This window comes from Coturnix japonica, chromosome 3 (assembly GCF_054131305.1).
Source record: "Coturnix japonica strain WE chromosome 3, WE-NBRP24, whole genome shotgun sequence".
Taxonomy (NCBI): domain Eukaryota; kingdom Metazoa; phylum Chordata; class Aves; order Galliformes; family Phasianidae; genus Coturnix; species Coturnix japonica.
The window spans coordinates 28,969,317-28,995,021 of NC_140665.1; the positions used below are offsets into that span (position 1 = coordinate 28,969,317).

A 25,705-nucleotide genomic window follows, 5' to 3' on the forward strand; every position below is an offset into this window, starting at 1 on the left:
AGCCTCCTTCCGCCCCGGCTTCTTCTGCCCCGCGGGTGACGGCGGCGGCAGTCATGGGGGTGGAAGCGGGACGGCGGAGGCGTTGGGGTGTGCCGGTGTTGCTGCTGGCTTACCTATGTTACGTGGGGCTGGGGGCCGGCGTGCTGCAGGCACTGGAAAGACCAGCCGAGGTGCGGGCGGCCCGGCGGCTCCTTCAGCAGCGCTGGGAGCTGCTCGCCAACCACACCTGCCTGCAGGGGCCCGCCCTGCAGAGGCTCATCCAGGTGAGCTCTGGGTTGCCTGAGCATCAGCTCGTGTGTATGTATATGGGCTTTTCCCCACCGTCGCTATCCGCTCAGGAGTTGTGGCGTTTGCTGGTTTGTAGGTGGTGGGTCCTGCGATGGGTAAGTGGCAGGGAGTTCTGGGTTGCCGTTGAATTAATCATGTATGAATTGTACGTAGCCTCTGGCATCTTACAAGTGAGGAATTCCTGTGGCTTTGGCGTGGTATGTTTAATTCGTTGTTATAATTAGTTTGGGTTTTTGGTTTTTTTTTTTTGTTGTTTGTTTGTTTTTCTGATTTTCTGTTCCTTAATTAAGGGAAATGGAGAAATCCTGATAAGGAGTGCCTGAGTCATGTTAAAAAAGCTTCTTAGAAACATGTGCAGGGCAGCTGCAGCTCATAAAGGTGGATCAAATGCAATGTTCATTTGATCATGTTCAAGTAGCTATGTTTTATGATGTAGAAATGTGCAAAATGGGATAGGTGTTTTTTTGTTTGTTTTTTGGGTTTTTTTGCTGCTCTCTATATGTAAGATTAAAGGGTGCTAAACAATTATACAAACCATTCCCATTTTGGAGGTGCTGGTAGTTGCTTGTGTACTGATTATTCTGGTCTCTGTCAACCTCTGAGAGGTGCTGGTGGGGAAAAAGATGAGGGGGAGGGTGTAAGCAATGCTTGCTGGTGCTGGGAATCATCATGACTGGTCATCAGGCTCAAAGGACCTAAATCCTAAAATGTAACTATTTACACATTTCCCTCTCCTTCAGTAGAGAGAAACAAAAAGTAATAGAAAGCCATCCAATAGATAACTTTGTTGGGAGTTTCATCAATGCCCCAGCAGACAAAACTGTGCTGATACTTATGTCTCATCCCTTGACTTTCTGGGTGGCAAATTCTCTCAAGCAGTCAGTAGTAGAGTGGAGATGCTATATAAAGTTGGTCCCTTGAAAGCTACTGTGATATCTACTCCCATTAATTGTATTGTGTGCTGTGTAGAGCCCCAAGTAGAGGGTGTAAATAGTCTTCTGAAATACTTTGTCAGAGTGAAATGATAAATACATCAGAGCAGACCAGCCTGGCATTCCATAGAGGTGTCTGGAAGTTGAATTTAGTTCATTGCTGGCAAACGGAGCAGTAAGCATGGGCCTGCTCTGGGACTGCCAGGGGCTTTCTTTGGTGAATGATAGCAACATGGTGATGGCAGTGGGGAGAAGGCAGCTCCAACTGAATATGCAGCAAGGTCCTTCTAATGGCGTTCTCATGGCTGTTTCACTGCTCCTCACTACTTCTTAGTCCTGTCTGGTAGTCACATGAGAGGGAGAACCAGCGAATCCCTTTAGGTGATCTATTGCTTTAACATGCCAAGTCATTATTTAATTGTGACCTGAGCAATCTGGATGAGGATGATAAAAGGGAGTTTGGTTTTATTTTAGCATCTGTGCATGTTTTGAGAAACCATACCCCGTTTGAATGGCTTCATGTGTTATTAAAAATAACTTTCACAGCGAGAGATTAATCTTAAACAGATGATCCATGGGGCTGCCTATTTTCCTGCACTCTTTTCTAATTTCCTGTGTGGCATTGCTTATTTACTTTAAGTGTGCTCAAAAAAATGAGATTTAGTGTGTATGTGTGCGCAGTGTATTGCTTAATACAGTTTAATACAGGCAATGTCATTGCTAGCCCTCTTCCAATAAAAAACTGGTATTCCAGGTACAGTGACAATTATTTGTCTACAGAGAAGGCATATAAAGTGTGTGGAAGCATAAAGCACTGAGTAAAATTTAATAATGATGAACTGCCTGTAATGTCAAAGCAATTTTCTTTTACCCTCCTGGATAATTCTGAAATCTAGGTTTACTTTAAAGTGCATAGGAGCCAATGTAGAATAAAATCCCAGTTTGTGAAAGCAATGTGCAAATACCATTTTACAACCTGTTTGTCACTTAGTTCCTAGTTACCATCCACAATCAGAGATCCACTCTTCCGACCCTTGTATAGACAGACAGCTCCTGCGTTGAGGTACTGATAGGAGAATGCGCTGTGAGGATGGGCAAGAGGAAAGGTGAAGGCAACCAAACCACACAGTGAGAGCAAGATAGTGGGTTCTTGTCCTGTGACTTCCATGGCTCACATCTTTCTGGGTCAGAAGCAGTATCTAATGAGGAAAACAAAAGACAGGAAAAGTTGGAGATAGAACAGAGTAACTGACAGCTGCTGCACAGCCAGTAATATAACATCTGCTCAGGAAAGACGTGTTGGGGTTTGTTGACCTGTCTGTCCCTTGGTCACTTGTGACACTTAAATGAAGTCTATAGTAGCTTGCTCATCAAGGAGCAAACAGCTCCTGTGGAGCTACTAGGCAACAAATAGGGTGGGCGGTATTTGGCTTGTTATAGATATGATGATCTTTGCTTTAAAGTGTGAGGTCACATCAAAGGAAGCTCTTGAGTTTTGCAGAAAGTGGAAACAGGTGCCATGTGACAGATTTCAGGTGATTACTGTTCTTTAGTATACTGGGGATAACTGGACTCCATTGGGGGAGGGACGAAATACCTAATAGTCTTGGTCCAGGTAAAAGCGAGGTTAGTTCCAGATGTGAGAACCCTTCCAGAAGTATCTGGTGAGTGAAGCTGCACACAAAGGAGGTACTTTCTTCATGGTCACATCTCTTAGAGCTGAGGCCTATGGGATTGGTCTGAGGCACACAACCCAGCTTGATGCACTTGGAAAAGACCTCTAAGATCATCCAGCCCAACTGCACACCCATCATCACCATACCCACTATGTCTCTTGTTTCTTGAGCATCTCCTCTCCTATAAAGAAAGACTGAGGGAACTGGGCTTGTTCAGCTTGGAGAAGAGAGGGTTCTGGGGAGATTTCATTGTGGTCTTCCAGTACTGGAAGGAAGCAGTGGCTGTTTATGAGGGTGGACAGTGATAGGACAAGGGGGAATGGTTTTAAACTGGGACAGGGGAGGTTTAGGTTAGCTATTAGGAGGAAGTTTTTCACACAGAGGGTGGTGACACACTGGAACAGGTTGCCCAAGGTGGTTGTGGATGCCCCATCCCTAGAGGCATTCAAGGCCAGGCTGGATGTGGCTCTGGGCTGCCTGGTCTGGTGGTTGGTGACGCTGCACATAGCAGGGGAGTTGAAACAAGGTGATCATTGTGGTCCTTTTCAACTGAGGCCATTCTACGATTCTATAATGACTCCACCACCACTTCTAGAATAAATCCCTGTTTTACTGACTGGGTGAAGAATAAATAGCTCTGCACAGCTGAGCTGCCCTTCAAACTTGGTGTTCTTCTCAGTGGTTACAGATTTAGTTACAGTTGCTCTGCTTTCCAGCATTTCTTTATCTAGAACACTGTCCATATGTCTAGGCTTCCAATGCGCATCTTCTGTGTTGGGTTGTTACCATGATGTCCTTTTTATGCCATCTTTTCTTTTTTTTTTCTATAACTCAATCACAAAATACAGCTGTTTCCTGTATTTATTGTATTGCTCTATATGCTTTCTATCATTGTAAATGTAAAAAGTTACTAAAACCATGTCATTTACATAAAACTGGGAAGAAGAAAACTGAAGCTGAGCTTAATTAAAAAAAAAAATACTTTTTCATCTGGCAAGATTTAAGGTCTAAGATCTAAGAGATCTAATTCTAAAGGGCAGGCCATGAACTAAAAGCCTATAGGGTGGGTGTAGATACTGTTATCTCCAGAGTTAGCTGCTAGAGCCACCAGGTTAATGACTACAAGAGTAGTATTTCCCATGTGACTGAAAGAGCCTCATCAATACTTTGGCTTGCACTGACATTAAACTTGCAGAAATCTTTCTATCTGTCAGGAAATACAGCTCTGCAAATGCAGTTTAATAATGTCATCTTGCCCACAGCAGTAGTTGACTGTTAAGGAGTAAGTGAGCATCAGAGATCCCTGTTGGCGCTAAGAGACTTAATGCAACAGTATTGGCTGTTACTGTTGTGGAGCAGCAATATCTGTATAGGACCCACTTCAGTCAGAACATCCATCAATGTGTCACAGGTGAAAGAGTTGATTAGCTATAGTTGCTTTTCCTAACGTATTATCAAAATGTATTATGCTTGGGTTAAATTATAGCCAGCACAATTTTCCCCAGATCCATATCTGAGAGAAATTAACATACCCATGGTTCTTTTTAATTAACAGTTACCAAGAGAAAGTTCAGATCCAGCTGCAACAGTAAAAGTACTTTTGCTGCTAGAGCTCATTTAGTTCAGTGCAACTAACACCAATTACATGAGCAAAACTATGTGCATTTCTTTGGGGTTTTTGTTGTTAAGCTGTTTGTTTGGAGGGAGTAATTATTTGATCAGATTTCAGGTTATCTGAAAGATGTGAAGTTAAGAAATCCTCTGAAATCCACCATCCATAATGAATCTTGTGCCAGCTCTTCTTTTAGTCTGTATTCGAGTAAACTTCCACTCTGGGAAAGGACAGGGAATCATAGTTCATATCTGGGAATGGTGTAATCTGTAATCTTCTATTAAATTATTTTGAAGTCAACTGACCCTTGTCCTCACAATCTGAGATTAAGATTAACATTGTTTTCTTCAGATTGCAGCTAGGATTCTATGAAATGTGAATGGGTGTTCATATAGAAACATTACATAGAATTTCCAGAGCACAAAGATTTTGAGATTATACTTCATCATTGCTCTGAATGATAGTTTGGTGCCGTGGGAATACCTTCTTTACTTCACTGATAGACTGTGAAGGTGAGGAACTGTTTGCACTGTTTCATATAGTTTTTGAGGAGCCATATGCTTCCTGGGGAAGCCGGTTAGTATGAAAGCACAAACTTCAGCTAGGCTTGGGAGTGAAATTTCTTATGGTGTATCTCATTTGCTGTGAACTCTGGCCAAAATGTCATAGTTCAGAATTATAAGGGCAGCTACAGTAGCTGGAACCTTGGTTTATGAAAGGTCATTCTCCCGACTCCTTTTGCAGTATCCTGCTTCAGAAAAAAAATGTTTTGTCTCTCTATTATCCTGAAATAAGAAACAATTAGAGCATGATTCAGGAGAAGCCAGGAATTCTTGTTACCATATGCTTGGAATGGTCTTGATCTTCTGTGGCTTCATGTTAGAATCATAGAATCCTTAGTGTTGGAAGGGACCTCTAAAGGCATTCTACTCCAACTCCCCTGCAGTGAACAGGGGCACCTACAGCTCCATCAGGTGCTCAGAGTCTTGTCCAGCCTGACTTTGTCTCCAGGGATGGGGTAACCACTACCTATCTGGGCAACCTGTTCCAGTGCCTCACCACCCTCACTGTAAAAGACTTTTTCCTTATATCCAACTGAATTTTACCTTCTTTAAGCTTGAAACTCTCCCCTTGTCCTATCGCCATGTTCTCTTGTGTTATCTTATATCTTTTTTTATTCTAATGGAGGCAAATTGGTTCAAATCTACCTAATTAATCATTTATACTTTAATTTCTTGCTCTAAACTTTCTGCTTGTTTTTTGTTTTTTGGTTTTTTTCTGTGTAGGAATGAGAGACATAGTTTTCCAGAGAAAGTAAAGATTACAAGGAAGACAGTGTCTCTGTTTACATATACACATACATTCATTCCTTGTTGGTTTTAAATGCCTCTCCTGAAAGATGTATCCAAGTTCACCTGCAGTTGTGACTTGGCACAGAGCTGAAGGATGAAGTTTTCAGTTGGTGTTAAGGAGGGCAGAGTAAATAATGTCTCTCCCTTTGGCAGCACTTAGTGATCATGAGCCAAGCTGCAGCAGTAAGCTGCTGCTGGTGGTAGAGGGGCAGCCTGTGATATGAGATTATAGAATGGAAAAGTGCATTAGCTGAGAAAGCTGGGAGTTGCCCAGAACTGATAACACAGCATGCACTGTAAGTGTGGGGGGACTTAGGATACAGCTGAAAGTAAGAGTGACTTCAAAGCAAATGGAAAAAGAATAAACCTACATTTCTCAAGAAAAGAAAAAGGTTTAGCACTGACATATCAAAAGAGAAGTGAACTCTATAGACTATGTGTGTTAATCTTCTGGAGATACTTTAAATAGGTAGTCTCATTCCTCAGTTTCTTCCGTTATTTTTCTTTAAAAGCAGAAGAGGTCTTTTAGAAGTGAAAATGAGGCATGTGGTTTAATTTTTGCTATGACTGTAGCTGTGTTGGGTTTGTTGCGACAAATCTCTGTGGAATGGTTTCACAGGCGGAGTGAGACATTCACTGTCAGTCATTTGTGGAAGCACAGTCCCAGAGATGAGTAGGGCCAAAAGGCAGGCTGCAACAGTGTTTTTGTTTTTATTTTGTGTTTATTTAGCTGCAATAAGGAAATTAGAGCACTATATTGTATTGGGATACTCCTTTAGGAAGAACCAGCAGTGATTATTCTAATTGACAATAAAGAGAAGGAAAGAAAAGTTATTGCCATTGTAAAATAAGTTTGCTTTGTGGTAGAAATCCATAGCTTCCTCATGGAGTTCCTAGTCAGCTTGGTTAAAGGAAGGAATTCCCTGCAGAACGACACACAAAAAATGGGCTTTTATTTGCAGTAGGATGTAATGATCAATTTAACAAGAAGCATGCGCTTGCAAGCATTAGTTTATTATGTTAGTAAGGAAAAATTTCAGAGCTGAGTGAAACCAAGCAGGAGGCTGAATGTAAGTGTTCTGAACCGTATTTTATCACAGAGCTAGTGAGGCAAACACCTGCATTTAAACAGACTACTGTGAGTGGAGGTCATGCTGTTTTTATTTCTAACCATAAACTATGATAAGATTTGATGATGGATTTAGGCTTTGCATGGCACTGTCAAGAAACAGAGCAGCCTCACTGATGAGAAAATGTGGCATCTTACAAATGAATTTTTCATTGACTCATGAAGTCCTGTTAATCTAGAAGATCCTAATTTAAAGATCCTACAGCAACTAGCTCCATAGAGACTTCTATAGAAGCCTCAAAATGTTATGTGCATTGTAAGCTGAATATTTGCAGTCATCTCTGTGACCCATAAATTATTATGATTAATTTAGAGGAGAAAATAAGTACAGAGAAGTAAAATTCCTGTTATTTAGCTTTTCTGCCAGTAGAAACTGAAGCAGAACTGAGTTCTGTCAGGGTTTTTTTTTTTTGTTTTGTTTTGTGGTGTTTTTTTTTTTTTTGGCTTTTTTTTTTTTTTTCCCCTATTTTAACCTCCTGCTGCTTCCTTCTTGTACTTCTGAATAAGACATGTGGCATTTCAAGTTCCCAAAGGAGCAAGTTCAGTATCGTATTTGAGCAGTTGTTGGTGTTACCTGATGTGTTAGATCAGACAGATAACCACTTCTGAAAAACTGGGTTTGGGACTGTACCTTGGAATGCATCAGGTCTCAGAAGACACAACAAGTTATTAACCTAATTAAGAGAAAATAGAAAACACTTAGGATTCTTCCCTCTCAATCAAGTGAAAAATGTCTGTAGTTCTCAAAGCCACGCTAAAGGAACCAAGCTGACATGACCTTATGTATATATTTCAGTTCTTGAATAAGTTTTCAACCCACCCACCAGAACTTCCTTTTTTCTTTTTTTTTGTTGTTGTTGTTGTTTGCTTTAAAAAAAAAAAAAAAAAAAAAAAAAGGCAAGAGAGGAATCTGCAATTATTCAATGGGAAAACCAGAGAGGATTCAGTTGCCCTAATCGGCTGTTTATTAGCTGGATTTCTCCAATGTGTTCTATCAAAATGGTAAACCACTTTTAATTTTTCTTATGAAAAGTCACTAACCAAAAGCATATATCTAGAGAAGCATATTAAGTTATCAGAGGTATGCACTGATATGTTGCATACTGCATACATATGCACTGAATACTCTCTTGTCCTCCAGGAGTTTGTAGTTCGATGACTTAGTGTTCCAAAAGTAATTTCTGTGTTTCTTTCATGAATCTGCCTCTTTGAGCCCAGCTGTAGGAAGTCAAGCTCTGTCACTTGCAATTCCACTTTTCTCAGGAAAAAAAAAAAAAATCTTTAATTTTTTATCATTGTTGCTGTGCTTCTGAAGTGGATTCTGGGTGTTATAAGTCTGTATCCTTGTTTCCACACTCTAAGCATCCTCCACTTTCAGGGCCACATCAGTAGCTCTTTCTTTCTAAGGAGTGATAAACTTAAGGTTTCTGCCAGAAGTGGCAGTTTATTCAAGTGGGTTTGATTTGCGTGAGTATTCAGACATCCCCATTGTCCGACGTCAGATTGTGACAGGCGCTGTGATCCTCACAGCTAATAATGTTATCTGGCTGTTTGATAGCAAAATCTAACAGGGAAAGATAAAAGATGTAGCCAGATACTTACAAGCTGAAGGCACTCTTGGAGACCTCCTGTAAATATGTGAAGTGCCTCAGTCCCAGAAGCAGCAGGCTCATTGCTTGCTCTTTGTCAGTGAATGGGTTGTTGCGTTAACTTCCTATTGAGATGAGTATGGGAACATGGTGCTATTCGGTGCGAGCACTTGAGCCTGGCTATCAGTCTCTTAAGCTCTGTCCTCTTAAGCTCTGTGTTTCCTGGTAGCAGCATCACCTCAGGGGAAGTTAACACAACGACTTGGAGATGTTTCCTCCTTACAAAACACTGCAGTCAGGAAACGTGGCTCCCAAGTATATAAAATAACTCTTCAAATACATCAAGAGACATTGGAGTCCGATGGGTGAGAAATGTGTTGTTTTCTCCCCACGTGCTCCCTCTACCCATGAAACTAGGGTGTAAATTTGAAGATAAAAGGCCTGTTATTCTCTCACATTTCCTTGTGTAGCTTGTGATCTCAGCAGTCCTACGTATTTTGTCTTGAAGACACATATTCCAGCATGTACCTGCTGGAATGCCACGTCCTGCTCTCAGATAAAAATTTATAATAAACTCAAGCACACACACACAAAAAAAACCCTGTGCATACAGCGCATTTTCTGTTCTCCTACCTGATCTGCTACTGATATGAACTCAGCAACTGACACCATAACAAAATGTCAAGGTTTTTAAAGCCATAAGCTTAAGAACTAGAGAGGTCAGTAGCCTCTTAACTGTTGCCAAACTGACTAAATGGACAGAAGTTTCTTCACACAGAAGGTAGAAAATAGCAATGGATGTTCTTGTGGGACGTCATATCACAGGAAGTGGAAAGCTACAGGAATCAAGGCATCAAATGCTTTATTTCACATCACCGCATCACCTAAGTTCTCTATGATTTGGGATCAAGAAACTGAACGGTTGTAATCACCTGTGATCTTGGAGCTGTTCTTTGCTTTTAGTGTGAGAACTGGTAACTCTGCAGAGAAAGAGATAGTTAATGGCCCACGTAAGGATGCTGATAGGGTCTCTGTAATCTGCTTTTAATTCATAGCCATGTATAATTTCAGAAATCACTTACAGTGTAGTATGCCTTCACCAGTAAAAAAAACAAAGCTGCTGTGCTTTGCATGCTAGAGACACTGGTTTTCTTGTTGAGTGTATAAACTTAAAACTGGTGCAAATCTAACCTGAGAATGATTCCTTTCATTATCAATAGATGGAGGCTTTATCAGCAGTTTTATAGATGGCATAGGGATAGTGTTATTGGAAATCAGCATGTCTTCCTCAGAAGTGATGAATTTTATCTACTCTTGACTACTCTTTGCATTCAATGATTATCATCTTTGAAGGATTTTCTTGGTCAGTGAGTGTGAAATGCTTAGTATACATGCTGAGACTAATATTGTTTTCTTCACAACTCTGTTGAATATCTTTGACTTAATCAGCATGAGGAAGTATAATTAGATCTGGGCACTGCTAAAACATCTGATACCTTGTTTTACCTTAATTCCATATATTTCACCATAGTGGAATTTGAGTCTTTCCCAGGCAGACTAACAAAATTGGGCATCATGCTACTCCAGTCTAAATCTAATTTATTCAACTTAAAGCTCTGTGGTAGGGACAAGTTATCTAAAACTAGTAGGCTGATGATTTTGTATTGTTTCTATGTCACACATCACATGTATTTTATTGCTCTGGGGATTCTGCTATCAAAACATCCCATCTGGAAGCATCTTGCTTTCCTATGAATATGCTGTAGGGCAATCAATAATGCTCTGACTGGGCTTTCTGTAGGCATTTCTTGCCCTCTAGTCTCTTTCACAATTACCTGTATGATCTACCACGTGCAACTTCCTGCTCTTCTGTAGATGGTTTTTTCTTACAATCAGTACACTGTTTCTTTTGGCTTCCTGACCTCTCAGCTCCTTGGTCTCTGAGGCACAGGATATCCTCTACTAGAAAGGAAATGTTATGGTCCAAAGAAGTTGTAGTTTGTGATTTTAACAGCCAGCACTAGAAATGCCAGTCACATGAAGTTGCCATAAGGGAATCGGTGGGATTTAATGTTATTTTCTCTTTGCAGGGCATCATTGAAGCCTACAAGAGTGGTGTAACCATTCAGGGAAACACCACCAGCCTGGGCAGGTGGGACTTCAGTGGGTCTTTCTTCTTCTCCATCTCTGCAATAACAACCATTGGTAAGAGTTCTGTGCTGATTGAGTGGCCTTATAGGTGGGAGAGAGGCAAGTACTACTAGACACTGTTCAGCTCTGGGGGACTTTGTGTTACTGGTCGATATCATAGCATAGCACTAAGTAGCTTCTCAATGGGTAAGCACATAAGAACCTATTCCAAGAAACAATAAATGCTTTGTCAGTGCCAGTGTAATGAAAATCTCCATCTAGGTGCAAGGATAATTAGCCCAGTACATACCTCTACTAAGTTCCTCAGTATTTTTGGTTGCAAAGTAGTATTGCTTCAAGGTTCTGCAGTATCTATACTCCTTATATCTCAGAATGGTGGGGACCTTGGAAGGTCACCCAGCTCAGCCCCCACTCAAGCAGGGATGCACAAAGCAGGCTGCCCAAGGGCATTCCCAGGGAGCTCCTGAAGGTCTTCCTTAGGAGGAAGACTCCACACCCTCTTTTCTTACACTTTCTCATCTTCTTCTTCAGCCTGGTTCTGTCTGAGAGGTACAAGGTGAATTGTGCATTGAAATGAGCTTATCCTGTCACAAAAAGAGAGAGAGAAGTATTTTGAAAAACTTTTATTCTACTTGCATTGGATGGGAGCCTACATGTTTGGGTTAAAGTCCCACAGTTGCATAAATGAAACAGTTCAGTTAAGTTCCAGCAAATGAGTAATGCAGAGCCATGATGGAAATGGGAGGGAAGAGAATGCAAACAATAAAATGGATTTATGCACAGCACAACTTAATGCAGATACTATCAATTATTGTCAGTGCGTATCCCCAGACCTCCAAACCATTAATAACTTGTCCTGACATTTTTTCTCACTACATAACTCAATATTATAAAAACCGTGGGGGAAGAGAATGTGGTGTAGGGAGAGTCATTCAGCATATGTTAGAAAAACAAACAAAACTTCATGGATCTCTCTCGTTATGTCACACCTGTCAGCTCTCTTCAGTTTAAAGATTTAGATTTGGATTTTTTTATTTTCATGCACCCAGGGGGAGCTTTATTTTGAATTATCTCTTGCAGTTCTTGAAAATGCATTGATTTCAGAACATTAAGCCTCAAAGTAAGAGTTGAGACAGAGAAAGTCATGGGTGGTTTTTGGTTTTTCTTCACTTAAAATTCCTCTGAACTAATTCCTGTCCAAGCCCCAGCTTGATGCTTTCCTATGCGATCTGCTCTAGGGAACCTGCTTTGGGAGGGGGATGGAACTTGATGATCCGGAGGTCCCTTCCAACCCCTACGATCCTGTCATTCTGCGATCTGCTCTTTTGCACGTGTTTTGTTCTGTGTGATGCCTTACCACCAGGTACGGGCTGCACCAGATGATGGCAGTGGTGCGTCGCCAGACGGGGCTCTGGTACAGTGCAACGTTCATTCAGAGCAGCTTTGCTCCATCCTTAATCCCGATTCATTTCTAAACTGTAAGAATTACTGTGTTTTACCACGACCAATTTAAGATAAGCACAGTCCAGGAGAATCAGATTTATCATGTTCATATGCAAGGGTATTTTTGAGATGTTGACTGAGATCTAGACTAAATACCTGCTTATATTTTACTGATGTAAAGCTGTGTTTTTAGGGGACTTGCTAGTGACTTTGTGATTGATCTTTTTGTGATCACCTCTACAAAAAGAACTTGAAACTGCTAGGCCTTGGATTTTGTTGTTTAGGCTGTTAATTGGCAACAGGTTAGTATATTAACGCTGTAGATGATAGTATGTTGTAGAAGTGAAAAATGGAGCTCCCCAATGCTTCACCTCGGGTCTAAGTTAACCATCTCCTTTGCTCATGCAAGTTTTTGAGGCAGTCACTAGTGCAGCCTCATTGACCTGATCATTAAAGAAAGGCTCCTAATTTGGGGTAATTATAGGTCAATCTCATAAACTGAATAGAACTGCAATTAACCAGCAACTCTGCCCATGACAGAGAGCTGGAACTAGATAACATTTAAGGCCTCCTGCAACTTAAGCCATTCTATGATTGTAATTTTTCATCACATGGGATTGACAGACCTGGCCTTCTGTCAATTCCTTCTCCTGTTCTGATATTCTTCATTGCCTCCTTCATTGCTGTATTTACGCATTATGTCATCCCAAGTACTGTTTCCTATCTCATTTTCTGTAGGAGATTTTTCTCTTTATCCTGAAGAATAATCTTGAGAGTAGAGCTGAAAGTGATTAGGGAAAGAGGAGATAATTTTCTGTTGGTTTTAACTCTCAAACATCCTTATCCTCTGTTTGCTCTCTTCTCAGTTAGCTTGGACTTCCAGGACACAGAGGTCAAAGCAAGTTCAGAGTGGGTTCCAAGATTAAACACCACAGGGTGGTGAGATTTTTTTGTTGCTGTTGTTAGGTGGAAGGGAAAGGACTTGGGACTGAGGTTTGTGCTTGCTTTAAAGAAGGTAGAATGTTTTTCTCTCACAGTCCAAGCATCTCCCCCATAACCACTAAATACCAAAATCTATATGAGGTGTTCTCCATTTTAGATGCAGTTCCTGAGATTCTAGGCCACCACTGCCATCTTCTCTACCTACACTGAGTTGAAATAATCTTATTTTTTTCCTCAAAGCAACATATGAATTTGTCATGAATTAAACTTTCACTTAGTCTGAAGGAAAATATTCAAGTTACTTTGAAGAAGCATGAGGAAAAGTTTATGTCTTCAGAGAAGTGTTAGAGGAATGAGCTCTTGGCAAGAGCACTCAGTGAGTGCAGTAGAGCAGCATCAAGTTTCTTCCTGTGTCTGGAGATCTCCCTAACTGCCAAATGAAACATCTTCCCCAGAGCAATTAAATGTGTAACACAAAGTAGTCTAACTATAGCAGTGGCATCCCTCACTGGACTGCCCAGCAGGCCTGTGGATCAGACATTTGTTGTAAGACAAGGTACCTGACTCCCAGGCTTTTCTGAGTGTTTGACAGCATTCTGCTTTGGATGCTCAACAGGTGAGGCTAAGAGCCCTTCCTTGTTCCCACACAAGAGCATCTTTTAACTTTGGGATTATAATGCTCCAAAATCTCAAAAAAAAAAAAAACAAACCCAAAAAAAACCCCAAACATTTGAATGCTCAAGCAGCTGTTAAAAGTTACTGGCTGGAGCAGTGACTCTTCTGCTGGCGGTTTTTATGAAAATGTATTTCTGTATTTTCCCTCAACTGAAGTTTGGTGCATTTGCGGATGTCTTTCAACTCACAGAGGATGCTTTCACTCTCTTCTTTCCCTCCCCCGCCCCATTCCAAATGCTTTTTGCTTAAGATACTATTTTATGGCTGAGCAGTGAGAGCTGGGTCCAAACAAGCCACTCATTGTCAGTAGCAGGAAGTAGCAGTTGCGTTGGCCAAACTGAGGGCGCTGTCATTGGGATACTGTCATGTGAGTGAAGAGAGAGATTTTTTGCTGATTCTCTATTGATCACATCTCAATATCTTCCTCTTTACAAGTCCTCAGAGCCTCTGAATCCTTTATGAGACTGAATGTGTACAAGTCCACAGGGCTAGATGACATTCATCCTAGGGTCTTAAGGGAGCTGTTTGATGTGGTTACTGAGCTGCTGTCTGTCATATTTGAAAAGTAGTCTGAGAAACATCACTTCCATTCATGGGAAAGGGAGGAAGAAGGACCCAGGGAACTACAGGCCAGTGAACCTTACCTCTGTGCCTGGGAAGATCATAGAACAGATCCACCTGGAAGACATGTTAAGGCACACAATGGATGGGTGGTTAATCCAAGACAGCCAGCACAGCTTCACTAATGAAAGGTTGTACCTAACCAATCTGGTGGCCTCCTATGAGGGTGAGGTTGCAGTGGTAGATGGCAGGAAGGCAACTGATGTAATCTACCTGGGCTTCTGCAAAGCCTTTTAAAGCTCCCACCACATTCTTTAAGTCAGAGAGAGGTGATTTTAAAGGGTGGCCTATTTGTTGGATAAGGAATTGATGAGAGCGTCACAGCCAGAGCATTGTGGTCAATAGCTCTATGTCCAGGTGAAGGGTGGTAATGGAGTTCATCTTGAGTGCAGTACTCTTTAACATCTTTATCAAAAACATGGATGATGAGATTGAGCAAGTTTGTTGATGACACCAAGCTGAGCAGTGTAGCTGATACAGCAGAAGGAAGATATGCCATTTGGGGGGACATTGATAAACTCAAAAGGTGGGCCCTTTTGAGCACCAAAAGGTTTTGCATTTGGGTCAAGGTAATCCCAAGTATGTGTACAAACTGAGAGAAGAACTCCCTGAGAGTAGTCCGGCTGAGCAGAATTTAGGAGTTTGGCTTGATGAAAAACTTAACATGAGTCAGCAGTATGTGCTTGCAGCTTGGAAGGTCAGTGATGTCCTGGGTTGCATCAGAAGAGAAATGACCAGCATGGCAAGGGAGGTGATTATCTCCCTTTATTCTGCTCTCCTGGGGACACACCTAGAGTACTGTGTCCAACAGAAGAGGGTAGTGGAGTTTGTGGAGAGGGTCCAGAGGAAGGCCACGAAGATGATCCAAGGGCTACAGTAACTCTCTTATGAAGATAGGATGAAGGATCTGAGCATGTTCAGCCTGGAAAAAAGAAAGCTGCAGGGTATTTAATTCTTCCAGTAATTTAAAAGGAGTTTATAAACATGAGTGGAATCAACTTTTCACACAGTTAGATAGTGATAGGGCAAGGGGGAGTGGTTTTAAACTGTAGGAAGGGAAATATAGTTTAGATCACTAGAGAGAAGCTTTTTAATGAGAGAGTGATGAGATGCTGGAACAGGTGCACTGGAGGGAAAGTGGATGCCCCATCCCTAGAGGTATTTAAGGCCAGGTTGGACTAGTACCAGATCTGGAGATCTGTGGCCCTGCCTGTGACAGGGAGGCTGGAACTTGGTGATTCTTGAGGTCCCTTCCAACCCAAGCTGTTATATGATTCTACATACAGGAACGTAGGGGAAAATTGAAGCTGTGAAATAGAAGCATGCGTGTGAATGTGGATCCTACTTATTTAGAAATGAAGTCACTCATTTTGCATTTTCTAAGGACTGTAAGTTGGACTTTACTTCAAAATGAGTGCACCTATACAGGATCTTAATTCAGCTACTTGGATGAAAACACCTGTACTTTGACTTCTGTACTTTTTGAGCATCCCAGTGTATCCCTTGGGGCAGGCATGTACCAGGTGAGATCTTATTTCATGAGGAATGCAGCACTGCTGATGTTGTAATCTGTTTTCATCTCTGAAGTTGATGCAGATCTTCTGATGTATAGACCACAGTAGTATAATTACCCTAATTCAATTTACAGTAATTCTCATTTACCCATTCCTTTGTAAGGTTTCTAACAACAAAGATTCATACAGAATCATAAGATTACTTAGGTTGTGAGAATATACAGTATATACAATGACATGAATATTTTTCTAGTCCAAAGGCAAGGGTAAATCATTAGCCCAGATATAAATTGCTCACTATTTTATGTAGTCTAAATTTTCATGTGCTGCTCAATCAAACCCTATACCCTGTGTAAAAAGCTAATGGAGTGTGGCATTTTTTATATTCTTGCAGCAGTTACTCACTAAATCTTTGAGAAATTGTCTTGAGACAATGAGCCCAAGGGTGCCATGTAAAGCATATGCAAAGCAGGTCTGGTCTTGTGCTAGACTTCTCAATACACATTGAACCTTTATATATCACTGAATGTGCTGTTCTAAATTAAAAGAAATTTACAGCTTAACTTGAGATGCTGTCCATTCAGCAGTGTGGTGTGGGATCTCTAAAATCCTGAAGGTGGCTGTGCTTCACTGAGAGATATGACTGGCACTGCTTCTCTTCATTTTTTTTTCCTGACTTCTTTTTCCCCTCCTACAGAGATTGGATAGCCTGGAAAGCTGTGATTATTTAAAAAAACAACAACAAAACCACCACCACCAAAAGCCTGTCCAAGCCTTTACATAGCCTTTGTTAAGTTGATACGGAAAGGAAAGAAACTGAGCCTGTGGAATGTCTGGCCATAGTGTATGTGGCATGTATTCAGACTCAGCCTTGCAGCAAATGTATCCCAGCTCTGTACCCTGGCTCTGGATGCATCTGAAAATCACCTTAAATAGCATGAAAGAGGAAAAATTGGAACCAATCCATTGAGATGTGGCATAGTCATTATGATACAAATAACACACATTGCTCAAATTCACTTGCATGGTAACATCTAGCAGATTTATTTGCCTGCATGTCTATCATTTATCACACCTGGCAGTCTAGAAATGGCAAAAGCCCTCAGAAGTGATTCAATAATTACATATAGTAGAAGGGAAAAGTGTTTAAGCTTGTAGAATTGCTCATAAGTGAAGAGCACAGTACTGGAGTTAAAGCTTTTCTATAGTCTTAATTTAGCCCCTTTGTTTGTCTATTTCAAAACAATCCTTATTTATATAACAGTATCCCATTCTTTCCCAGGGGCTCTGTACCTTCCCAAGCACAGACAATTGGAGCCATTGCTTTGGAGATAGATGCCTTATGGGTTAACATGTACATTAAAACCAGGGTCCCATAAATTGTTCAAACCTGAAAGTATTAGATGTGAAGCCATCCAGATTGGGGGACAGGGGAAATAGAATTTGTGGAGGTAGGAAGGAGGTGAAAATATGTGCTTTAATGCAGTTCACTGCCAGACCTCTTTTCTGGTTTGGTTTTGTTTTTCCAGTGTATGTGCGTAATTAACTGTTTGTGGAGTCATCCATAGTGAGAGGTTTTGTCAGCACAGAGCTTGGTGCATAATGTCATCTGTTCACGATAGCTTGTCATTCTATGTAGCTGGTTGGTGATTTACTGCAGTCAGCATGGGATGGAGATTAGTAAAAAGAATGGGGGCCCCATGTTGCCAACAGTGGATCTTTGTGCCCATGGCATCTTTTTAGACCAACTGATGCTTTTAAGAAAGAAAGGGGGTGGGGGGCTGGGGCGGAAGGGAAGGGAATGGGCAAACTTTCAAATGTGCTTCACGTGTTTCGTTCTTCTTTATGTTTGAAATTGAAGAATTTTACTTGGGCTAAAAGTAATTTTTAAAAACTTATTGAGTTGCAGCAAACAACTTGACAATTAGGAGTGTTTGATGCTTGTGGCACAGGAGTACAGGCTAGAAGGCAGTGATAAGTTTGCTAGTCCAGTGGGACAAAGATAACATTACTAAAACACTATTGTTTTGATTCACAGACCTTCTGACAGCCATACAGGATCATTTACCAGCGAACCTCGTGCCAGTAATGATTACAAAAACTGAACTAAACGGATGTTTTGCATTTACGTCAAATCCTAGCCAGGGCAGTGGGTAGGGAAGAGGAAATTCACTGGTAAATGGGAAAGGAACTAAGTAAAGTTGGCAGGGGAAGAAATGTTATTTTTCCAACCTACAATAGGATGTGACAAACAATAGATGTAGTTTACTGTTATTTATAAAAACAACAACAACAAAATCCTTTTGGAACAGTAGCCTTCTCTAACTTTAGAAGATAGAGGTTTACTCTTCTAGAGGAGGGGAGCAAGCAAGAAGATTGTTTCAGTTTTAACCCCTGATTCCTCCCTATCCAGGCTATGGGAACCTAAGCCCCAGCACTGTGGCTGGTCGAATTTTTTGCATCTTCTTCGCCCTCTTTGGGATCCCCCTAAATCTGGTCCTCCTGAATGAAATTGGGCAGCTGATGTTGTTGGGAGTTCAGCGTAGTGCCCATCACCTAGAGGAGATGTTTCACTGGAAGGTAAGCAGTGGGGCTGGGCATACCACACCCTTAAGTTTGGGGAGAGAAGGAACACTGTCTGGTATTTTGGATCCTCTGAGCAACAAGGACGTACCTTCTTGGCAAAAAATGCAATAATGCTCAGGAATAACGGGAAATGAATAAATTTGGTTATGACAGCCCTAGGAGGTGTTAGATAAGGTCATTCATTAGTTGATGGAACTTCTGTGATTAATAGCTTCCCTTCCAGCAAGAGAATTGCCAGAGCCTTAGAGCCATTAGCAGTCCTAGGATAGCTAGTATTTTTATCAGTCATGGTTGGAATCACTCATTTAAGTTAAATGGGAGCATTTGTGAAATAAGCTATAAAATGGCATGATTTTTGGACTCAAGAAAAGGATGACCAATTTGTGTTGACTGAGAGAGCCACACTGTTAGTGGAATGCTGTGAATGTATGTGTTCTTATGGAGCTTGATATCAACTTCAACTAGAAAATAAGCTTTGCTTTCCACGACACCTTTCCTACAAGCCTTTGCGTTGTTTCATTTTACTAGATAAAAGCTGCTCTGCTGATGAAGACCTGTGCACTAGTAACAGGGTTGTTATTGTTCCTCCTGCTACCTCCCTTGTTGTTCTCTAACAAAGAAGGATGGACTTATGAAGAGAGTTTCTACTATTCCTTCATTACTCTCAGCACAATAGGATTTGGAGATTATGTGATTGGTGAGTAGTTCAAATGTAATTTATTTTACCTATTCAACATCAAAGCTGAATATGCAGCATATCAATTTCTTACCTTGGCAGTCTAACACCACCAGCAATCCATAGGTGTGATGACAAATCTGTTGTGGTAGGTGTTGGATAGATTGGAGAAGACACTATTTCTAAGATAGGAATACCACATGTGGAAGAAGAAAGCAGTCATTTCCTTGTCAATGAGAAATCGTTCACCATTCAGGTGATCTGTTTGTTGAGTGAGTGGGACACTAGACTGGAGTGCTGTTTTTAATCATAGCAGTTGGTGACAATGCACTTGGTGCACACCATTGCATTATCAGTGTTTGGTTATAAAGATGCTACTCTGCGTTGCCATTAACAATGAGCATTCCTCAGATGAAACCCCAAATAAAACTTTCTAGAAGCAGCACTGGTCACTAGTAGACTATCAGGCATCATGCACCATCTACTTTTAGTTGCCAAACTATTTTGTCAGAGGAAATGGGTTTGGACCAGTGCCTGATGGATTTGCTGAAACACAGGTCACACCTTTTTGATAAAGACATTAACAATAAATTGATTATAGAAACACATGCACCCTTGAATACCTGAAATATAAGCTAAAACATCTTAATAATGATTCTTTATGTTCATCTCTTTGTAGTGCTTGCTTGATGCTTGAACAACTTAAAGATGATTAGCATAGGACTGGTCTACAATGCATTGAAGTCCTGATGAGAGATTATCTAGACACACTTAAAATAGCTTGAATGAAGATAGCTTGGGCAAGGGCATCCAAATGGAGCTTAACAAAAGCTAGCCACTTCAACATTCTTTAGGTGCTTCTGAACTCTGCTACAGCAAATTTCACTCCATTCATGACTGATTTTGAAGCTCCTCTTTAGTACTTTCTCTCTCTTCCAGACATGCCTTCACCTATGTGGTACCTATGTACTAGCATAAATACACTGGTTCATATCAGAATAGGCAAATACATCTCAGTGACCTGTGGTATGTAAAGATCAGACAATTTGGGCCTTACGATCTTATGTTTGTTGCTTATGACTCTATATAAAACTAAGTGAAGCCAGGGCATGTGTTCATGCTTTATTCTGTGACTGCTGCACAGTCTCCCAATTAGTGTGATCCCTGGCACTGTTCTGGATCAGGTACAATTTGGGGAGTATCACATGTTGGGAGTAACGCCCATCATCTCATTTTGACACAGCTGCTCTGTCTTTGGTAAAATATAAGCCAGACAATAGCACTTTGATTTGAAGTCATAAAACTGGCTGTAGAATACACTATTTAGTAATATTGATGTTGCTTCTCCTACTGGCTCTGAAATCTAGTAATTTACATTCAGTAAGCCCTTCTATTAGGACCTACACAGTAAAATGATTCTAAACTGCTTCTCAGCTTCTCCTCCCCAGGACTACATATATCAAATGATCTTCTAGGAAGACTCAAATGGTTATTTTCTCTTATTTTCATTTATTATTTAGAAGGAAACAAATTTTATACCTTTTGAACTTGGAACTGATGAAAGGTGCTTGTTTGCAGTTTGAGTGTAGTACTCTCTATGACACACACATGTTCACCTTGTTGTAGTAAACCAGCTGAAAGAGCAGTTATGACATAGGTGGTTGGTAAAGCCCAAGCATTATTCAGTTACTAGTGATAATCTCAAAATGCCTCGCAGTCCCATTATATTGAAAATCAAATAAAATTAAAATTAAATATTACATATTATAATATGTATATTACACCATTCATATGATATAACTATATCATAATACACAATCAATGGATGCAATGTAGCTCCACTAACCAGTTACTACTTCCATAATCTTTTAGGTTCTAGCTGTGGTCCTTGAACTGTTTGGGACTCACCAGTCTTTGCAAGCAATGACAGCATAGAATTAGTACATACAACAGGTTACAGATGACCAACACCTAAATACCTGCCTCTGTGGATGTCCCTTATCAATCTAATCCTATGTGTAAGTTTCAGTGGAACACAGTTACAGGGTGTGAGTTTCAGGCTTACGGAGGCACAGTGTAATACATCTAACCTCCACACCCTATATCTAGAAAATCATGTGCTCTGTAGTATCTGTTATGCTGCAGGTATTCACTTACAAACATTTTTATGGTAAGGAAAATAAATAATGAGACCTGAGAAGCAGTAGAGAACAGTCCATGCAGAGACTGCTGCAGCTGGTCTGTATCCTGTAACTCTCTTGAGGTCTTTAATCATATCCCAGCCTGCTCTATGAATTCAGACCAATCACTTCATAAGACTAAGCTCATTACTTTATTTTGCCTGTATTATTGTTTTTACTATTGCTATAGATACCATCTTAGCCCATAGAAGCCTCTTCTCACTAAACACTGTGGGAATACAAACCAAAATGTAGCTCTGCTCCAAAAGGATCACTGACTATTTAACTGAGCAATGAGACAACATGAACAGATAACAATATAAAGATGTTTTTAAAGGGTGTTTACAAGCAGGAGGTGGACCCAACTTTTAACAGTCAGATAGTGACAGGACAAGGGGAAATGACTTTAAACTAAAAGAGGGGAGATTTAGTTTAGATGTTAGGAAGAAATTCATTACTAAGAAGGTGGCGAAACTGGCTGCCTGGAGGGGTTGTGTATGTCCTGTCTCTTAGGTTACTCAAAGCCAGGTTCAATGGAGCCTTGGGCAGCCTGATCTGATGGGTAGCAGCCCTGCCCGTGGCAGAGAGTTGGAACTGGATGATCCCTTCCAACCTAAGCCATTCTATGATTCTAAGGCTTGGCTGTAGCTAGAAGTTTTTGGACTGCTTTATGTCCCTTCCCCTCACTTCTGCCAGCCTCTGCTTACAGGAAAACCCTCTTACATACTAATATAATACTGTAAAGCTGAGTGAGTGATGCATGAGGGAAAAAAAAAAGAATCTGTACTCAAACAAGAACAGTTTAACTTACAAACAGCCCTGTTTTAGGGTTTAGTTTTTCATGATTCTTAATAGTTCTTAGTCCTACATAGGTAGGAATTGCTAATATTAGATCATGTTTATCTCCTTTCTCTTTGCTTTACATGAAATGCCTTTTTGAGGCAGTCTTCACTCCATGTCTTAATGTTTGTGATGTTTCCTTTGTAGGGATGAACCCAGACCGCACCTATCCAAGCTGGTACAAGAATGTAGTCTCTATTTGGATCCTCTTTGGGATGGCCTGGCTTGCACTAATTATCAAATGCTGCATCAACTTACTGGAGAGCTCCAGTGACTTCTGTCAGTGTGACAGGAAGAGCACAGAGTTGTCAGAAGACATAATGGATGATGGCAAAAAGAGTATGACAGGACTTTGCAATGTGGAGTGCTGCAATGACAAAGACAAAATAGCAGGAGGACCAGGTGCATGTCACACCCATACAGCTTCTATGGAAGCACTTTAGAGGAGAAACATACCTTTGGTGTCTCTCACATTCCAATACACAAGAGATCACTGCTTAGAAATGTGGAAATGAAGCTGCCCTGACATTCACACTGGGATGCAAACCTGCTTGTTGAGTATGAAATGCTTCTATTCTGAATCAAAAATGGCAGCAAAATATCTCATTTTAGCACCACCAAGTATTACCAAGGAGGCTCTTGACCAACCAAAAGTAGGTTTTCAGAGATAATACCTACATTCCCACCTAAGAGTGAGGTAAACTTTGATATCTACACCCAGCACTGCCCACTGTCTTTTTCTTTGTAAATAAAGTTTATGTAGCCTTCAACTGTATATATGGTATTTTGCAAATGCCACAACTAAAACAGGAAGCATAATTTAATACTGGAAGCAAACTGCATGTTGCCAAAATGCTCAGTGGAAAAATATTCTTTTAAACAAGCTGGCAGTGACTACGAATGAGCACCATCACCTGTGTGCTTGTGCTTGCCAAAGGTGGTAATGTATTTCTGCTATCTGATCATTTGTACATGAATAGCAATGAGGTAGAGATTGTAGAGGTGCCTAATAGAAACTGAATGTTTGGTTTTGTTAGGGAAACTTCTACATCAGAGGTCCACTAACATTAAAAAAGATAGTAGGCAGTTATTTTTTTTTAATTCCAGAACTTATACAGGGTGTCATCTAAATGTCATCTAAATGCAACCATTCATTTGGATGCATTTTTTTTTCTTTTTCACATTATGGAAGCTGGAAAAGGAAGACTAGAGGCAAGAGTTGCTTTAATCAACAAACAAATGCGAGTACCTTCAACAATGATCAGGAGTGATACTGTTATCATGAGCTTCACATGGCGTAGATGAATACTGTATTTGCTTGTCTAAGTCTTTTTATAAGCACAACTGCAGTTTGATCTGTAATGAAAAACCTGATCATTTAGCATGTCTGTCAATTGTGAACTGAAAATTTTTAAAAATTCCTGTAAGTTCTCAGAAATCTTTTGAAAAATTGTGCCATTTAAAAAGGCCCAACAGAATTTAACTTCTGCTGCCATTCATATAGCAATATCCATATTGTGTTCTTATTCCTGTTGCGGTATTTGCACCCTAGAGCAAATTGCACAACTAACTTGGAAAACTTGACCATAGGAGTAAGCCAGAAGGAAGTATTTGGGTGAGCCTAAGCGTCTGCATTGGTTCTAGATCTTCACACTGGCAGAAAGCATAAGCTGTTGGAGCATGATGCCCATGAATTAGGAATATACATACTTGGGCTGCCAGTAATGCAGTGAGAGAAAATTTTGGTCTTCAAGAAGACAAGTTCTGGATGACATATCATGAAAAAAATAGTCTCCCAAATAGGCCAGTCTGGGCTTCAGTATTTTGTGGAATTGGTTATGAAAGAAAAAGCGAGAAAAGAATCTGCACGATCAAATTAAGACTGTCAGCCTTTTTGTCGTCAGGTTTTTGCCAACTCTGTAGTGATAAATGTTCTCTCAAGTACTTTTTCAATAGTCAGCAAATATAAGAAAGGGAGTTAGTGGAAATCTCAAGTTGTAGTTGGGAAATTGATGCGTAATAAATAAAACTGATTATTTTATTTATTTTTAGTATTGGAAAATTCTTTAACAGTCTTCTGCACAAACTTTTATGTTCTCATATGTTTGTTCTCCTGCATTTTGTTTTGTATATTTTCACTGTTGGATGTACAATTTAGTTTTCACTAATGTTCATAATGGGCTAGCCCATAGTAAGGCTAAAGTACAGTTTTTAAGCCTAAGTGAATCAGAATTCTACAACATTAAATGTGATATTCTTTTGTATCACCTTTGAGGTGCAAAACTCAGCAAATATTATACCATCATAAAAGCCAGGTGTCCAGGGGATAATAGGAGTTTCTGTTGTCAAGGATGAGAATGGCTGTGCTAAATCTATTTAAGGTTTAATTGAAATGTCACAGCTCTGGGGATTTTAACCAACTCTGCTCTTGCATAAGAAGGCTTAGCTTGAAGAGTTTCCTCTATTCAGTTTGGATGTCTATTATATTACTCCCATATATTTCGTAACTACTATGTGTTTGTAGTTTCTGAGTGAGGTGTTCATAAGTTCTCTAGAGACTTGGGCACCCCATACATACTGAAGTATAAACAGCTGCATGCCTTAGGACAGCTAATTTTGCTTCTGAGAGCTGGAAAGAGGAGGAACTTCAGTAGTCCTGAAAAAGGAAAAACAGTAATTCTTCATAGGTCTTAGTGCCTCCACTGTATGAACCCTGGTTCATCAGCAAATCTAAGCATGGGGCTAGGTCTCAAAATGATTCAATATCTGTAAAAGCAAACCTTACTGATTCACTTCCTTCCTCAGCTGTGCTGATCTATTGCCCAACAACTTCCCCATGAGACTAGTCCTCCCAGATGCAGCATACCTAGTAGGAGGAGGCTTATCTGAACTGCTAATTGATCTTCCAGAGCTGCAAGCTGCCTGCTTGTGTCCTAGACCACCTGAAAATATTACATAAATTGGCCAAATACCACCCCGCCTGAGTTCTCTGATGGCCCATTAGCATGTTGTCATTTATAAGTAACCTTTTATTGACAGTTAATCAGCAGGATTATTCTCTCACATTCCCCACAAACTGCTCTGCCTCTCCCCTTTCTATTCTTTATAAAGCTGTGCTGCGGTTAAATGACATGGATGAATTTGTCCTGAGAGGGATGAGGAGAAAATGGAATTTTGCAACATCACAAAAACATCATCACCGATGTGCCTTCACTACCAAAATATGAAAGGTTATCTACTCAAGGGTAAAATAAAGAAAACAAAAGCATGGTGCTGTTATCATTCTTGTCACAGTGAACTTTCAGTCTCCTGTAATCTTCACTGGAAAATTACAGATGCTTCTTGATGATTATTTTTATAACATATCGTCCTGTTCAAATAAAAATGCAGTTTCCATTAGTGATTTCAGGCCATTCTTTCACTTTTACAAGAATTCACAAGTGAATTCTTCCCTGTTGCTCTTTGTTTTTCTTGTAGAAGAAGAGGGGCTGGATGCATG

The 25,705-nt window shown here is 40.4% G+C and overlaps 1 protein-coding gene across 1 annotated transcript; it reads left to right on the plus strand.

Moving 5' to 3' along the window:
- KCNK17 (potassium two pore domain channel subfamily K member 17) lies at positions 1 to 24,251 on the plus strand. Its single transcript, XM_015857817.3, has 5 exons — positions 1 to 263; positions 10,669 to 10,783; positions 18,338 to 18,504; positions 19,039 to 19,207; positions 22,354 to 24,251. The coding sequence occupies exons 1-5, from the start codon at positions 54 to 56 to the stop codon at positions 22,647 to 22,649; spliced, it is 957 nt and encodes a 318-aa protein (XP_015713303.2). The 5' UTR covers positions 1 to 53; the 3' UTR covers positions 22,650 to 24,251.
- Positions 24,252 to 25,705: the final 1,454 nt, after the last annotated feature.